Source organism: Perna viridis, chromosome 9 (assembly GCF_037379345.1).
Source record: "Perna viridis isolate PV_CMFRI_1.1 ecotype Kerala chromosome 9, ASM3737934v1, whole genome shotgun sequence".
NCBI lineage: Eukaryota > Metazoa > Mollusca > Bivalvia > Mytilida > Mytilidae > Perna > Perna viridis.
This window is the reverse complement of record NC_142453.1, coordinates 19,463,447-19,481,931: the sequence shown is the minus strand read 5'-3', so window position 1 is coordinate 19,481,931 and position 18,485 is coordinate 19,463,447. Positions and strand designations below refer to the sequence as shown.

The window sequence follows — 18,485 nt, the reverse complement described above, 5'->3', positions numbered from 1 at the left end:
TGGATTATAGATGCTGAAAAAAATGTTTCCAAAATATCTTTTCAGCTCGACTGCCCTACATTCACATGTACCATTCTATAAGCTAATCAACATGAATGCACTAAAGCCAACAAAAACATCAGGACAACATCAGGACAAATTCTATAAAAAAACAAATGAACTTAAAGGAATATATATGACTCACATGAAAATTAAAGAATAAATGAGCAACCCAGACTCTACTATAAACTGGACTAGGTGCATGGATAGGGTAAGAATCCTGTCCTATTCTAGAAACATGGTATTTACATATTTCTGAACACAAGATACTCTTTACAGTCGACTATTAATTAAACCAAATTGGAGAAAGACAGAGCAGTTAAAATCTTTCTGAAATTCTGTCAGACATTGTCATTCAACAATGTACATGGATGTATACATGTATAGGTGTTCATTCTCAGATTAACTTCCTACAGGTACATGTACAAATATTTGAAAATCTTTGGAAGGGGAAATTTGATTCCAAATACAAAAAATGATTTTTCCAATAGGTTTAGGGAGAAGGTCTTTTTCTTTCCACATAAAATATACACAGTTACTAGAAAGTTTTTTTTAAAAACTTCATAAAATTTTTCTTCATGACATTTGTAGCAACACTAAAAACATTCTCTCTATAATAAAAGACCCATCACTGGCTTGTGTTATTTTAATATCAAATTCGCATGATAAAACTTGTATTTTGACTTTTATTCCAGTAGATACATTCACAGTCATGTTTGCATGACTAATTAATCAAGTAATTGCTTTAAACTCTTTGTTGCCATTGATTTTCAGCCCACCATTAGACAGATAAAGGCCTTTCAATCCCCACAAGGAATCACACATACAGACTTTTACAAATGTATATGGTAAATAATGGTAACGGGAGGTATGAACTTTAAAAAACCATCTTGTACTGAAATCATGGAGTACCATTTTTTGGTTTGAGTTTTATACTGAAATCATTGATTACGAATTTTGCTCTGGTGTTGAATCATGAATAAAAATTTTGGTTTTGTGCAGAAATCATTACAGAGTGGCACATTTAACAGGTGGGGAATTTACATGCATACAAATTTATGTAAAAAATTTCAAGGAGCTACAGAAACTCTTAAGTTTGACAAATAAGTGGTTCTTTCATAATCCCAACTCCAAAGAGTAACAATGTATCTCAGTTCAGATAAGATGGTATGGGTTAAAGGGCAATCAAATTTCATAAGGAAACCTCCTGAAAATAAGAGTCTAAGGCCAATTGTAGTAGCAGATCTCATAAACAAAATTTTAATACAAAACATAAACATGCTGATGAAATGACAGAGAAATTTGCAAACTTTTACAGCAATTATACTGTACTGTGTATTACAGATAATGGTGCACTGTGCACAGTTCAGTCTACATGTATGTAAAATGTAAGCTAATTATACATGTACAAAAAAATTCAGACTTCACAAATAGTCAAGTACTAAGTGCTTAGACTAAAGTCCAGAAATGGAAAATCATATTGCTTTGTATGGTCATACATGTAATTCGACAAGTACAGTGTTCTAGGATTATTATTTCCCATTACCTGGGGCAAGTGCAATTTGGGTCAGGGAAAGTTAGGTACTTAGTTACACTTTCCCATGGCAAGTTGAAAACTTCATATGCTTTAAGGATTTGTTTTGTTTGTCATTGACTGTGGGAATGTTGGTTTTATATGGATTTTTCCCAAGGGAACCTCAATTTCTGAAAAATCCTAGAACACTGAAGTAAGGTCAACAGCCTGCTAAAACTACATGTAATACATGTTCATGTAAAAGCAATGTTTCTTTTTCTGAAACCAAACACTCTATACATGTACAACACCTAATCCCAACATTATTTATCCACCTCCACAACAAAACAAATACCTCTTTTTAAATGTATGATAATGCAGCAGGGATGAAAAAACAAATCTAAAGTCAATTCTAGGACAAAATTGATGTCCTGTTAAAACATTGATGAATATCTTCATCTATCAATTCAAAATCAGTAAAACAAATTAAAAAATCTTCATGACAAAACAATTTTCACTGCAACTTCCGACTTTAGAGTGGTTCAGATACCACGCTGTAAGCTGTATTGATTAGCAAATATCCATTGAGGATCTATAATAAGCAACTAGCACTACGACCAGCATGTTGTCAACGATTGACGGAAAGTCTTTTGTAAATAAAAGCGAGTAAGCAGCACTCTCATTCAATAATGATCCATGAATGAAATATGACTTGATCTAAGGGCTTTAACCACAGAATCCTAATAACATGACCTGATCATATCTGGAATCAACCACATTCAATTAATAAAAATGTATTGGAACTTAGCATTGGAATTCTTTAAGACAGGTTGGAAAACAAGCTGTTCTGTAAATACCTTGCACATAAAGGAATCTGAGAAGGAAGTCAACAAAGTTTTACAAGGACTTACTCCCTAGTAAAGATTCAGATCATCAATTTATTACCCATGTTGTTGTTGAAAATAATTTTGTTCATTGAAATTGATTTAAGCAACATTATATGCTCATCAGTCTGTGAAATTATACCTATAAAATGTAATACATTTAGAGCAAGTCAATCTTTGAATTAGGCCACATTAAAATATATCCTAGGTTATCATCTTTTATACGTGTAGCTCATTGTATGCTCTGAAAATTCTAGATCACCTGGAATTTTCAGAGTGTATATGTTATATTTAGCCCCACACTTTTAAAGATTTTTTAATTGTTGTCATATTGAAGGGAGCTTCATGGACAATTTTCCCAATAATAGCAGATAAGTTGAAGAAATCAGTATTATAGGATTTTTTCAATAAAATTTCTTATTTTCTCGGGAAAGCTACGATTAAAGTCTACTTTCTAACCTTAACAAAACTAATCTGGCATTCAGAAATTCAAGAGACCACTGATATTATTGATCAGGTATGACAGTATGACAGGTATAACTTTACAGTTATTGTAGTATAGTGTACTAAATATACATTTTTATGTTCAAACTTATACAATACATTGTATTTACACCAAAGTAACTAGAAACCTATGTAGTAAACAAACTCCCAATTGCAACGCAAAATGTTATATAAAAAATCAAGCTTTTATAAAAATTCATAAATTAAACTCTAAATCAGGAAAGGTCGAGATAATTTTTTTTAAAATGAAGAGCAATATCGAAATTACCAAGCTGACAAAATTACAAGATTCTCAGAGTTTTTCAAACAGTAATACATATATGTTCATGCAGTCCACTCTTCGAATTTAGCCAGGGGCCTGGTGGCTCCTAAAATCTGCCTCATGGCCCCTAAAATTATGTTCTTATGAAGCCCAACGGACTTCCAAAAATTTTGAGGTGTTGTAATGTTCTGTTTATTTTTAGGTTCTTAAGACTTATCTTAATAGTCTGAATCGAAAGAGCGCTTGTTGTTATGCAATGTCATTATAACAGGATATTCTAATTACTAGACATAGATTCAGATGATTTAGGACTTTAAAAAAGGAATGTTTTCATATCATTTCAAATTTTTTTTTAAGGTCACTGAAAAATCATTCAAACTTCCAATTTTTGTAACTTCTGTCTGACAAAGTTAACCACGAAGACTGGTAGTCCCGTACTGGATACAAACTGACCATGAATGACCTATACCTGCAACAATTCAAGGGTCATAACTCAGTAAAAAATAATTATCAAAAACAGACAGTCGACACTACAACTCGTGTAAAGCTTAGCTAAATACATGTACCATAAATTTTTGTATATCAAGTCAATATCTTTAAAGAATGTATATACAAGTCTGTAAATTCGACCAAAATATACAAGTTCAAGGCCAATAACTCTACTAAAAACATTTGAATGGAGCAAAACTGGAACTTCATCTTAAATCTAAATATAGCTTTTATATAAACCATTTATCAAGCCGATGCATTAAGGGACATCTGAAAAAGTCTGTACAATTGACAGACAGGTGGCGACTTAAACTAGAGTCATAATACTTATTGAATAGTAAATGATTCAACTACCTACAATAGTTATCTCTGTCTTAAGCCCTCAAAAACACCAAAAAAGACTGAAAGATATGACCTGTAAAATCTACTTTGGCAAGATAAAATTTTTCTGCCTCAGATGATAAAAGAAGAAAAATGATCAACAATCAAAATTGAACATTTTGCTTTTCTACATACATTGTATAATACCATATATCATTCATCATTTATAAACTGAAATTGAAAATAAGGCCAAATAAAAATATATGTGTGTTTCTGGTCACATGACTGACCCTAGTTTTTAATGCCAACATCAGATTTTTTTTGGACAAAATATTTTTTTTAAAGTACAGACCATAATTTTCTATTCAGAGCTATCTCTACCATTACTTGGTTCAGTTATCATGGTAATAGGAAGATTAAGGTTTTAAAACACAGAATTAAAGTTCAAATTCACACTACTGGGCAATGATAATTGAGGTGAAAGGATGTATTGAAAATGACAACTTGTGAAATGAACTAAAATAAAAAAAAAAAATCCCTACCTTCGTGAACTTAAAAAATCCCTACCTTCGTGAACTTAAAAAATCCCTACCTACATGTACCGACCATGTTTTTCTCTATTAGGTGACCAGAACCACACAAATCTTTTTTGTATTTGGTCTAATTATAAATAATGGTGTAACTATGGAAAATGGACATACAAAATGTGTTAATAAATAAAAGATACCTACCTACACATGTACCTACCTACCCTGTTTTTCAAATATGTAACAAGGAACACATATACTATTTTTTTTTGGCCGTAAGAGTTTCAATAATAAGATATGTATTACTTACTATCATCATTTTGAGGGGCAGATAATATCATGCTATGTTTTTTCTTCACTTCTTCTACATTAGCAGATATCTTGTCTATCATCCCCCGGATTTCTTCCACCTAAAATGGTAAATATCAATGATTTTTTCCATGAGAAATACAGCATAATTTAGCTACATGTATATATCTTTTCAGCATTTGATTTTTAAAGTCAAATTATAAGAAACACCAAAATATAACCAAATACATTTAAGTACTTCCCCATCTAAGAATCAGGCAACATATGCATAAGGTGTAGCACATGAAGGGAAAAAACACAGAGAGTTTATTGCATTAACCAAGTATTTGCACTCGATAACCTCCAAAAATAACCACCTAAGTGTTTGTAAAATTTGCCTCATTAAGTTATTGATAGGTCAAATTTAGTTGAAACGCACTATGGAAAAATGGCAGGAAAATTTTCCCGCACTTTTTCCTTATGTAATTAGTAAAAAAATATCTACATCACAGATGCTTCAGGATAACTTTAAATAGCTTTTCAGTTGTTTTCTAGATGTACTGAATATATTTGTGGCAAAAAGGACCAAATTGAGAAATATGATGTGCCACCTAATGCCTGATTTTTACACAGAATGGTATTTAATTGTTTTAATTTAAAAAAAAAATAGATGTTTGTGCAAGAAATGCATGAAAAACTGATCTATTGAGAATTTGCTGAGAAAATGTAATTGTGATTTAATTTAAAAATGCTTCCAGGATAGATATGCAAATAATACTTGTACATGTATGTTGATTGTTCACGTTCAATTTGGCTATTATGGAAAGTTACATGTAATTAATCCATAATTTCCATTATAATCATAATTAAAATGCACTGTGTGCTGCAATGAAACCTTTCTACTTAGTTCAGTTTTAATATATACAAATGTACATGTAAGACCAAACAAAATAATAGTCTGTTTTTTGCTACCAGCCTGACAGAAAGGGTAAGTAGATAGGTAGGGAAATTATTTCATTTTTCAAAACCGTTTTACATTGAGTTAATGGGGAAACAATCTGGATTTAAATGGTGCTTGAGCCAAAATGGCCATACAATTTTTAGGGTAGGCACAAAAACTAGGGTACATATTTGTATGTACATGTAAGGCAGCAGGAAACAGACATATTTTCTTTTTGGCCTAAGTACAATGTAAAATGAGAAATTGGTCACAGAAATTTATCCATAAGATATTTTAATAAATTATGAAATCATATGAACTTGCTATTTGCTCCTGAATATCCAGGAAAGAATGAGCAAGTTGACCTTTGGGTTATTTTGACTGTTATTTGTAAACTCACCTGTTCAAAGAACATTTCCATGAAGCCTCCACTGTCAACATTGACAGCAACATCATCAGCTTCATCTTCATCACTCTGTGCCTGTAAAGAAATGAAAAAAAAATGCCATGATCAAATGATCAGTGCTAAAAGAGACAAAACAGAGAAAAATACACAGAGAAGAAAGCAGAACAGGATAAGTGTCAAAGAGAAATTAATTACCATGCTGAAAAAAAACAGCAAAAATGCAGTTTGCTATCAAGGTACATTGGTACTTAAGTAAACCAATATGCCAAAAAATCCCTCAAAAGTTTTGTTATGCTGGCTTGGAAGAAAATTGCATGCACAATACTTGTAGTGTCTCTTAAGTGACCAAAAGAATATTTCTTTTTCATTCTGTCTGTCATTTCAAATGACTGACAACTTTTCTGCCTCCTGTGTCATGTCTTCACATTTCTTGTACAAACATGTAGGTACATGGTAATATCTTCAGTTAGGCATGACCACAGGTCTGACATTTTAAGGCTGTCGTATTGCCCAGGGTAATTATAAACTAACGATCAGACAAGTACAAATTAGATTACATTTGCCCAAAGGACATCCAAATTTTATGTATTTTTTTTCAATATCTATTAACGGACAACTTAGTTTTCAATTTGGGCAAGATGAATTTGCCAAATAGGGCAAGGCTCACAAAATATTAACATCACCGGAGAACACACCCAATTTCAATTGTAATATATTGCATAAACCCATTGTACATGTACATGTAAGACTATGCATAAATGTTCTTTCAAATATATCAGCACGGAACTGATTCAACACTTCATATTTTAAAATGTACATGTACATGTGTATTGCCAACTGAAAAGTAGAAACACTACTATATTGAATTCAGTGTTTATTTTGGTGGTTTGCTAGTTTTTACTGGAATACATACATTGGGCATTCATGTATGTGTTTTGTTGGAAGATAGTGGAACACAACACCCTCACCTAAGAAAACCTTACTAAAATATGTGGATTACATATGTGTACAAGTAAGCAAGTACTGTTTCTCTGAACCGTGGAAAGCAAAAATTGGTTTGAACAAATAAATTACATTGGATTTTAATTATATATGTGCATGTAAAAATTTTGATTCCTTGTATTACATTAAGTAAATAGTCTTATAAAATGTAATGGCAAAGAGTGTACATATACATATATGTACATATGTACACATGAAGCATGTCGGGTAAACATGAAGTACAGACACTCAAGATCATGGTAATTTTGTAGCCATGATCTCTCTTTGTTACATGTATGTTCTTTTAAGTATGATGTTATAAATGCATGGGCTTGTAGTAACAATTGAAACTTCCACAATGTATTATCACTGATTTCCACTAGGACTTACAAAATGGGGCCCTGGGTGGTGTGGGTGCTATTTATTACACAATCAAGTTTGATTCTCAAAAGTCATGGACAAATCTAATGAATAAAAACCCACATGAATTGAAAATGTCTTTTTCAAACTTACAATGCTCCCAAAGGAAGCTAAATGGTGAAGAAGTCCAAAATCATTAATTGGTAAATTCAAGGATTTTATACATTTAAACATACATGAAGCTGTACTATATGTATACTGTACATGTATGGCCATTAAAAATTCCACGAAAGGAGTTTCCGCATGTTAATTTTCTCCTAACTCAGGACATACATCATGTATTATGAAATCACAACAGATTATGTGAAAAATCAGATCAACATTTGACTGTACCAATCAGCTCTGAGATTAAGGGGCGGGGGGAGGGGGAGTGTGAACTTAAAAATGTACATTTGTAAGTTTTTTTACAGGAGTATTTCAGGTTTAATCTGTCTCATAATACCATAAATCACACTTCTCATATGTATCAATCTACCTTGGAAGTAACAATTTGTCAAACTATCTCGGTGGCACATCTTATCTCACTCTATAGAGTAAGTTTAGTATAAGCTTAAACCAAAATTGGTCAAAGTCCCCAAAAAACTTTTATTTTAACTTATTTGTAATTGTACATTTGTACAACGCAAGACATGTTAATTTCTGAAAATTGATTACGGACGGGAATCGACTTTTGTTTTGAATACATAAAGTACTACAATTGTTGATTATGGCAAGTGGCGTAAAAAAATTGACACAGTGATTTGTTTACTGAATTCTGAATCATCCCAAACCCTCAAACCGGTCTGTAACCTTACCGCTTTTAAAGCCGCAAGACGATCTTTGGTCATAATTAAACTAAGAAGTAAACAGCCTCTATCAACTCATTCAGACGACCTAGAATTTTGTGCACTGTATTACATGATCCCTCAAAATTCCGATAAAACACCAGAAATCAATACAATTTTAATATCGTCTACCATCATAACAGAATCAAGTGCGCAAGTGCAATGCGGTGTTTCCTTCTTCCGGTTGTCTCGCGCTAAATTTTGATATTACTGTCGTTTTTCATTTTGTATTTCACATCAAAAAAGGATTGTTGAGTAACGCATATCGTGGTATTTATAGTATTTTGGTTAATTGTTATATTTAGAACCCTTTGACAGAATAACTTAAGTTACCCGCCAAAACCGGTTCAAACCACCTTCCGGAAAGTCTCTTGCGCCATTTTATTGAAGAAGAAAGAGCAGGTAACGAATCCATCGCAATCCATGTACAATATCAACTTACATATTTGTGTTTAGTGATTTAAATGAATGAAAAAAGATAGGTTAAACAATAAGAAAGAGTTTTGAATGTATAAATGGTGTAGATTATTCACGATTAATGTGTGAATGCAACAAAGAAGTACACTTGGACCAGGTTCAAATAATATTCTGCTCAGACATTCAATCAGTCTCTTGATAACGTAAATGATTTAGTTCATAAGCAGACTATTTAAACTAGTTGAATTGCAGAAAACAATTTATCATATGATCAAAACAGTTATTGAATAAATTAGTGATTTATTATTTTCAGCTTAGAAAATGGCAGTGCCTGATCAAACTATACCCAAGTTCAAGGTAAGAATAATATAAATATGGGTCTTCTGAAGGATGCTGATAAGTTTTTGCTAGCAAGAATAACACGAGTTTTCTATTCTGTTGTGTATTCACTGTGGTCATCGTGTACATTTTGTATAGGGATGTACATGTATGAGATATAATGTAACCGACAGTTCTGCATGATTTCTGTATTTTCTAAATCGTGTTGATAGACCTTTCACAGTAAATCACAGATTTTTGATTGCTCAAATCCAAAATGAAAGGTTAATTTGGAATAATTAATTTTGCCCATTCAAATCTATGAAATCTCGAAAACTGTTTATATGACTAAAGTTATGGCTAATTAGTATGCAGAAATTGGGACCAGCCAACACTGGTGAAAATAGGGGTGGCTTGTAGAAATTTTACTCTTTAAGTCAGTGTATCCTATATGTGTACTAAATTATTTTCAGTTTAAGGGTAGGGGATTGACAAGTTTTCTGAAAGTTCAATGACAGACCAAGTATGCAGTATTCCTTTATGCCCTGGACTAAAAGACTGTATCCTTTTTCAAATGAACTTGGAAGGAGACCAGTGGTTACTCATCAATAGATTACACTTAAGTGACTAAGATTTCCACCTGGACAGGCTGGAGTTAAAAATATATGTACATGACTAATTTCTTAATTTCAGTTAGTTCTTGTTGGTGATGGAGGTGTTGGAAAAACTACATTTGTCAAAAGGCATTTGACTGGAGAGTTTGAGAAGAAATATGTTGGTATGTACATTTTTTTACTAAAGCTAATAAGTCTTTTTGATAGCATTTTCTCTATTTGCAAATCAACTCTGAATTTGGCGAGATAAAATAGTTGGGTCTGATGGATTTGTTTTGCTCACAGGACCAGATGTCCTCTGACAAAATTTCGATTTCATATTCATTGATGGATTAACTTTTGTATTAGAGGGATCAATTAATAATTCTAAATAATCAAGCAATAACTATTCAAATCAATGTTTTTGCAAGAAAACTAAGGCTCTGCCTTTGAGGTTATTCAAATATGCATTTGGACTATCTTTGGTTCTGTAAAGCATATTCAATATAAAGATAATATAAACATCATAACATGTAGATGGATTCAAATGGACCATTATCATTAAAGCTGCATTAGTTGTCATTTTCATAAATTTTTTGTTTCTGTTGAAATATACCTCAACCTTGAATTATTTCTACTAAATTGTACTTCTGTATAACTTATCCCCCAAAAAAGTACATTAAATACATGAAATAGGTGTCTATATATTTATTGTCGTGCAAGACAAAAAAATGATCTAGATAAATTTGTATGCATGTGACTTCTGGTGACCTTAAGTTGCGCATGTGCTGTAAGGGTTGCTTCTTTAATAACAAATATGATTGCAAAGCGAAAGTGGTCATTTGAAACGGTAAGGATGACAGAAGGACTCAAGTTGTAAAAGACGAAAAGTTCGAAGATAACACAAGGGTCCTTTTGAAATTTACTTATTGTGATATATTGTGGATTAAATATGGTCCTTATTTATTTGAAAGCTAATCAATGGAATGAAATGAAAACAAGACACATGCTTACTTGTGTATCCATTATTGTTATTTTTTTTGTAGAAAGGTTTAAGTATGTCCTGTTGGAAATGGCGAGAAATTAAATCAGAACTATCTATCTTTTCTGATTAAAAAATGTTTCCACTGAATTCTGTATGTATTGTCAACATTTATTGCTTCTATTGCATTATTACGAACTTATTTCAGTGAATCAGCAAAATTCAGTGGAAGCAAAACTGATCAAATTTGGCAGCTAATTTATCTTTAAACAATTTTTGGCATTTCTCTTAAGAGACTCGGATGATTGTTGCTCTACTTGACACTCAACACAAATCTCTATTAAGGAAAATATGCATGTGGCTGATTTCTGACCATATATATTTTTGTGTCAATATATTTTGATGCATATGCTTTAAGTGTTAAACAACAGACATAACATTTGATATCATGGACATGTTAAAATAGGTATTTCAACATTTCTTTTCAGCAACACTTGGTGTAGAAGTCCATCCATTAAAATTTCACACAAACAGAGGAGAAATGATATTCAATGTCTGGGACACAGCTGGTCAAGAAAAATATGGTGGTTTAAGAGATGGTTACTATATTCAAGGTATGGGTTGATCTAAAAGCTATGGAAAAATGACCATAGATAGTAAAGTCTTCATTCTTGTCTAAATATCAAGGCCAAAAAAAGTCAGTTTAGGGTTACATTCCTCCCAAAAATAGGGTAGGAAGGTAGGCATTTTCTTTTTTTTTTTCTCGACTTACAGTTGAGCCTATATTTGTGAAATAGCATGATGTTTAAAGCTGCATTAGCTGTCAATTTCGTAACTTTGAATTATTTCTACTAAATTGTACTTTTCCTGTATAATTTCATTTGATATCCACAAATAAAATGCATTAAATACATGAATAGGTGTCTATATATTTATTGTCTTGCAAGACAAAAAAATTGATGTAGATAAATTTGCATGCGACTACTGGTGACCTTAATCCGCGAATGTGCTGTAAGGGTGGCTTCTTTATTAACAAATCTGATTGCAAAGCGAAAGTGGTTATTCAATGGACAGGAAGACTCGGACTGTAAAAGACAAAAATTGAATGAGCAAAATTAAGTAGAATCAAAACTGAACATATTTGGCAGCTAATGCAGCTTTAAGTCATGAAAGTGTATGATTTAAAGTAGAAAGTTTAATTTTTATCATACACACCTATTAATCATGTCTTTTATTACAATACACTTATTTTTTTAGGAATTTTGAACAAAATATAAGTACACTGTATTTTAAAATGTTAACTGTTAATATATTTTAAAAAAGTTACAAATTTCTCTGTTCATTGATGTAGTTTTTGAAATACCAAGTGAAAAATTCTTATTTATATGAATGAAGTGTTATAAAAATGTTTCATTCATTTGTTTTATTAAACCTTGAGTATGTAGCATTTATGATATTTTAGTGTCACGATACTCATGGCTTCCATTGTGCTCCTCATCAGTAATATGCTTGGATTTATGTGATATAAATCAGTCTCCTATTCAAACGCTATTGTGACCTGGTTTTAAACGTACTTTTGGAAATGATCCATATTATACCGGAAATTGGTGAAAATTACCGATTTTGTTAATTTTGGAGAAAAAAGTAAGGTCTGTCAGGAAACCTGAACAGACATTTTTTTTGGCCTAATAAAAAATTGTAGAGCTACACACTCAGAAAATCATTTGTACACCTGTAAAAATAACAGGGTTGAAATTGGTCTAATCAAAGTTCACAATTAAATGAATGAAATATCTGCCTTAAGATGTATATCTTCACATGAAGTCATTCTTTAAAATGTTAAGAGACTTTCCCATAGTAAATGCTGATAGCTATTAACTTGCAATTAGCCTGTACCAAATTTGTGTAGATGATAAAAAAACACTCAATATCAGGATGCACATGTTAATATTTTCTTTTTTTAGCAATCAAAATGTGTCTAGTGCAACCCAATGACTCTATAGAGGTTAAGAATCTTGTTAGCAGGAAAAAATAAGTACAAATGGTACTGAATTTATTTGTTTTATATTCAGGTCAATGTGCCATCATTATGTTTGATGTAACGTCAAGAGTAACATACAAAAATGTACCCAACTGGCACAGAGACTTGGTTCGTGTATGTGAGAACATTCCTATAGTTTTATGTGGAAACAAAGTAGACATCAAAGACAGGAAGGTCAAAGCCAAAGCTATTGTCTTTCACAGGAAGAAGAACTTACAGGTATTTATTTATTATTTTAGTAGTTATTTCACATGCATAATGATTTTCTCTGGAAATCATGTTTTGACATATTCTCAAATTTCCGAAAGTTCCTTTATATCTGCATATGAAAGTATGGTATGTTGTCTTGAAATACATTTGTACCAACACTTTACTGATGCATTGTACTTGGATTTAGGTGTACTTCTGTTGAATGAAGCTGGACCTTTTTCACATATTGAATTTACTTCTAAGATCCAGATTTGCTAAATTTAGGGACTGTTAATGCATGATATTTCTCTCAGTTCATCAATTAAAGACCTATTTACCTGTATTTCAATGCAGTTTCCAGGATGTTGACTGCAAATTACACTACGAATTGTGAATCTCTCCATAATACCCATTTTAAAATGACACAAAGTTCAAGATTTTATTACTCGTTTTCATAAAATACGAGTTCAACTATGCTTTGTCTTAAGTAGCAATAACAGGTCTGCATTTAAGAGACTATTTTATAATGATAATGCATGATGGGTTTCTATGCAGTCAAAGAATTGCTGTCATATACTGATACACAAATGTATGATGTTGTCATCATTGGTATACACTTGGTTTTCTATCTAAAACACATTAATGCTTCGTTGATATAATTATAAATTATAAATACAGAAGGAAAACTTTGCCAGTGTTTTACAAGGCTTAGTATTACAATGAATAATAAAATAATTGAACCATGCTAATGTATACAATAGATTCATATTTACAATCCTAGAGGATCATAATAGTGATATTGTATTATATTTGTAGTACTATGACATCAGTGCAAAGAGTAACTACAACTTTGAGAAACCTTTCTTGTGGTTAGCCAGAAAATTGTGTGGTGATGCAAACTTAGAATTTGTAGCTATGCCTGCTTTAGCACCCCCTGAAATCCAAATGGATCCCAACTTGGCTTTCCAGTATGAACAAGAATTAAAGGTGAGTATTTGTGCAAAAATAAAAATACTATAGATTTGAAAAGGGACAGTACATGTATATGGTTGTATTTTGATTTTTGATTCCTATGTAAAAATTTACAATAATTCACACTGTCAAATAAATTCGGTAATTTCACTCACAGCAACATAAAAGAAAGAAAATCTTTATTATAAATTGGATAATTGATTGATTATCATGAATAACCAAAATATAATCACTTGTGCCAAGATCGCATTAAGATTTAACTATTGTGCAGAACAAGTTCTACACACTCGTTAAATCATGATGTTCTTCTGCACTCCTGATCATATTTTGGTTGATCTCTATCAGATTTTATAAATAACAAGGTTCTAAACCACAAAAAGGAGGTTGGTATTGATTTTTGGGGTAATGGCCCCAATCATTTTAGAATTTTTGGACAAATAGGGTGCCTAAAGCAAGCATTTGCCTTGTCAATAACCTGAGTAAAAGTGAATGGATCTCCTATAAATTTTACAACCTGCCATTTGGGTTGTGAGAAGAGCCAAGTAGAAAGAAATGGGCAAGAAACTTCAAGGTGCCATACACTCAAAAGTTGGGATTATATATAAAAGCCCAAAAGACCACTTGGATTTTGTTTAAATTCTTGTTCTTTGTTAAATATCAAATCACAATCAAAATTTAAGGCTGTATTAAGTTTGAATGTTGTGTCCAAACTGTTCATGGTGAATACATCTGTGGTTATATCAAGCTGCACCCTACGAAGAATTTTTGCATTTTTAGGTTTAGAGAAAAGATGTCAATATTCAAATATCTCTCTCTCTCTCTTTTCAGACAGCACAAGATGTTGCTTTACCAGAAGATGACGACGACCTATAAAGCAATGAACTTAATTTTCTAATTTTATCAAAACAAAGTAGCTGACAAACCTCAAAAACACAGGAAGAAATTTCCTTTGGTGGACATTCTGAGAATGCATACTTAAATTTTACCCTCCAAGAGGCAAGTGTATGGCGCGTTTTTCTGGTGTTGCCTTATTGATTGTAATAAGGGAAACATATTTCGGTGCAATTTCTAAATCCAAGGTGCCACACGTGTTGTTAGCTGCTCTGTTGTATGGTGAATGATCTGATTGTGAACATCAAGTTAGATTTATAATCTAGGACTGCACTTCATTTAAAGGTGAATTTCTCATCAAGGCTTGAACCATTATAAAATTATAGCTGTATGTCATAAAAAATTATGTAAAAGACTGCGAGATTGTGTTCTTAATTTTCATGTTTTATGAAATTGTATGTGCTATAGTTGAGCTCAATTTCAGGGATTTATTCTGCTACTGAAAATCAGATAAATACAGCGATAATTTTTTGCTATTGTAATTATGCATGGTGGTCTAACATCATTGACTATGTTATGATATTCATGATAATGTTTGAAACTGGATCACAATGTCATAAAATAGCTGACATTCAAAAAGTAAAAGATTCAAAGTGTTCTATTTATATCAAGGTTGGAGTGTGTGAGATGTGAAAGTGACTGAGAGATTGTAATTTAGGAATTTTTACACTATTTTGTCATATTGTGAACCATATTTATAATCCTAATCAAATGTTTTGTTCTTGTCCAATCTTATGTAGTTTCAACCCTTATTGTTTATCAAAAAATTTAGTATGTGGTTAAAATTATATTTTTAATAGGAGTTGGGAGATCATGTTGTAATGTTTTACATCTTAAATTTCAGGCATGGAACAAAGCATTTGTTTTATGTGATTAACAGACATGGCAAAAAATAAACATGTGAAAATAAAATGTGGCTGTTATCAATTATGGTTGGTTTTAATAGTGTGCTGACAAAAGTTCTTTCTAAGATTAAAGAATGATGCATTCATCATAGAGTCAAAACTTGGTTATTGTCAGTAAGGATGCTTATAAAAGTATATTAATAGATATTATGCTTTTTATGATCGAAAATTGATCAATATTTTATTTTTTGGCAAATGATGGTTTATAGCAAATCCAGATCAAAACTTTTTTTTGTAATCTCAATCAAACATTTGCAAGTTGGCCATTTTAACATATTTAAAGAACTTCAGTGACTGGTTGGTCTTCTGTCACATGGCTGAGGACCAACACCGAAAGACTTGACCACCAAGTGAATAAAAAAGTGTCGTGGAAATATTTCAAGTTCATTAGTCTACAAGATGCCTGTGAATACATTGTACTTGCGACCAAAAGCCACATGTATACACTATTGAAAGTCGTATGCAAACAAAATTTTATGCGTTTATCATTCATAATAACTAAATCTACCCGTGTCAAGTCTGATTTTAATTGATGATACCATTGAATAGGTAATTACGATTATTCTGATTAATCAGTTACGGAATTTCATCCAATTTCCAACATGGTCACTTCAAAAATTATTTTTGAAGTTGGGAAATCTCAACTGCTACATAAATTTGTCTTCTTTAATTTTTACTAAACAGTTTTATTCTCCATCATATGTCTTTCTCTTTGTTCTTTTAGAAACATCACTTGCAATCTATTGAAATACAAGGTAGTTAGATCTACTTAAATTTTGCCATCAACAAATTCAGTGGACTGGTAATTATAAGGGTATTTTCAACAATTCAAATTCCAGTCAATTTACATGTATCATGATAATCCTATATTATCAACTTTTGTTACCCTGGTAATCCATTTTATTATTGGACTGAAATTGAAGAAAGCATTTTTTTTTGGGTCAGGAATTAGCAAATAACCACAGTACGTTGGTCATTGACTAGCATTTTCCTGTCGACAAGGCCTATGGAATATGTTCCATTTAAATAGGATTATCAACTTCGGTAAACCTCAGATGGATGCACATTTCTTATGTGATGGCTTAGAATGACAATTATCAGTTGAGTGTACACCTGCTCCAGTTTAAAAGCTACATTTAGAATGCTACTGTACTACTTTAACAACATGGTAATTAGTTAGAAACGAAGGACTATACCCTAATGTCAGTATGCTTGATATGTGTCATGAAATTGCATTATTGTTGCAGTTACTGGATTATACTCACAATATGGCGGGTGCCACTTGCGGAGCAGACATGCATAACCTTCCATAGTACCTCATGCCACTGCGGGATGTTTTTGGGTTTTCGTATTGCTAGTGCTTTAGTTTTTTGCGGGTCGTCATGTTCCCCTCCTCTTAACTTTTTATGTGCAATCTTTATGCAGTAATTATTGTGTTTGTAGATTTTCTTGTGTTTTGTTTGTTCTCATTTAGGTCATGTTTGAATTTTGAAGTATTTGAATCATCCCACTGCTGATTACCTGGTATTTGGCATTGATATTTACAATTTAAAGTCAACTCATTGAATTCCCATCTTTATCACTTGGCATTTTGAATTAATGTCAATGTGTGACCTTACCCATGGTAAAATAGGAAAGTGGCATTTGATTTATATAAAAGACACAAGATCCCATGCCACAGAATAGGATTAATTTTGGAGTTGTTAGCCAAAATGTGCATTAAAAGAAGGAAAATAACATTTTTCTTTTTTCCCCATGAAGACTTGGGTAAAAATGAGGATCTGGAATAAATTGTAACCTATACCATTAAAAAAAAGGTTACGATAATGATTTTAAGTGCTATACTCAATAAAAATCAGACAAAGGGGTAAAAAACATGCAAGTCTTTCCATTTTTTAAAATGTTATCTGCAATGCAGAAATGTCTTTCATTTCGTTTTTAAGTGTAAATAATACAATGTATAAATTGTACGAATTCATCAAAGGGAGATAACCCACTTTCTTCATAATTCTATTATAACTTTGAACTCGTCTTTCTGCATCCTCTGACACTTCTGAGACAAGTGAACTGTCAATTTGTCTTAAATAGATCATTAACTATAATAAGCCCACATTGTCAAATCTCTTTTTTTTTTTTCAGAGCATTATTCATATTTTTTCAATTTTGCCTGATTCCTAAAAATTCCAGTATTTAAGGATTACCGACATTTTACTGCACATCCACTTCAGTTACGGTGGTACTTTATGAAATAGTACTTTAATATTCAATATCAAAGCAAAGTCGTACTTTATGTAAATAATATACTTTGTTACTGAAAGGCAAAATTTGTTACAACCACAGGTAACACACTGTTCACAGGCGGTGAACAAAAAAAATATCTACGATTAAGAAGAAATGTTACATCCAGTCTGAAAACAGAAAAAAATCAATTATACTGGCATCAACAACAGTGAAACCAGATCAAGTAGCCATTTTCCTCTGTCATGCTTCAAGGCACTTACTTCATAAATGTGGAACTCGAAAAGGATAAAACCAATGACATTCAACTAAGTACATGTTAAAAATGTGCACCCCTAATGATGAACAATTTTGATTTACTTAGTATATGATTGTTACCTATTGAACTTGGACATTTTTCAGCATTACCAAAGTACATACTGAATTTAACTTGGTACATTGTATAGCGTTCAGTATGTGCTAACAAACATTTGATGGTGATGAAGGTCCAGACATGTTATGGGGTCTTGTTTTAGAACCCACTTCAGCTATAACAGTAAAA

The 18,485-nt window shown here is 31.9% G+C and overlaps 2 protein-coding genes across 4 annotated transcripts in view; one reads left to right on the top strand and one right to left on the bottom strand.

Moving 5' to 3' along the window:
* The window catches only part of LOC148607223 (syntaxin), a 48,023-nt gene extending 39,362 nt beyond the window's left edge, over positions 1-8,661 (bottom strand). For 2 of the 3 annotated variants that reach the window (XM_088545586.1, XM_088545587.1), the window contains exons 1-3: positions 8,369-8,661; positions 6,168-6,248; positions 4,850-4,949 (exon numbers count right to left, since the gene is read on the bottom strand). In XM_088545586.1, the coding sequence (XP_088401712.1) occupies positions 4,850-4,949; positions 6,168-6,248; positions 8,369-8,401 (214 nt within the window). In that variant the 5' untranslated portion in view covers positions 8,402-8,661. The remainder of the gene's footprint in view (positions 1-4,849; positions 4,950-6,167; positions 6,249-8,368) is intronic. The other variant, XM_088545585.1, reaches the window with a different exon arrangement.
* Positions 8,662-8,752: 91 nt separating this feature from the next.
* On the top strand, positions 8,753-15,728 carry LOC148607222 (GTP-binding nuclear protein Ran). The gene is made up of 7 exons (XM_088545590.1): positions 8,753-8,800; positions 9,129-9,172; positions 9,827-9,911; positions 11,197-11,322; positions 12,781-12,968; positions 13,755-13,925; positions 14,739-15,728. The coding sequence occupies exons 2-7, from the start codon at positions 9,137-9,139 to the stop codon at positions 14,781-14,783; spliced, it is 651 nt and encodes a 216-aa protein (XP_088401716.1). The 5' UTR covers positions 8,753-8,800; positions 9,129-9,136; the 3' UTR covers positions 14,784-15,728.
* The last annotated feature ends 2,757 nt before the right edge of the window (positions 15,729-18,485 follow it).

Coding starts and splice junctions, on each gene's coding strand:
- LOC148607222 (XM_088545590.1), top strand. CDS start 9,137: ATGGCAGTGCCTGATCAAACTATACCCAAGTTCAAG. Junction 9,173..9,826: donor AAACTATACCCAAGTTCAAG/GTAAGAATAATA, acceptor TCTTAATTTCAG/TTAGTTCTTGTTGGTGATGG. Junction 13,926..14,738: donor AGTATGAACAAGAATTAAAG/GTGAGTATTTGT, acceptor CTCTCTTTTCAG/ACAGCACAAGATGTTGCTTT.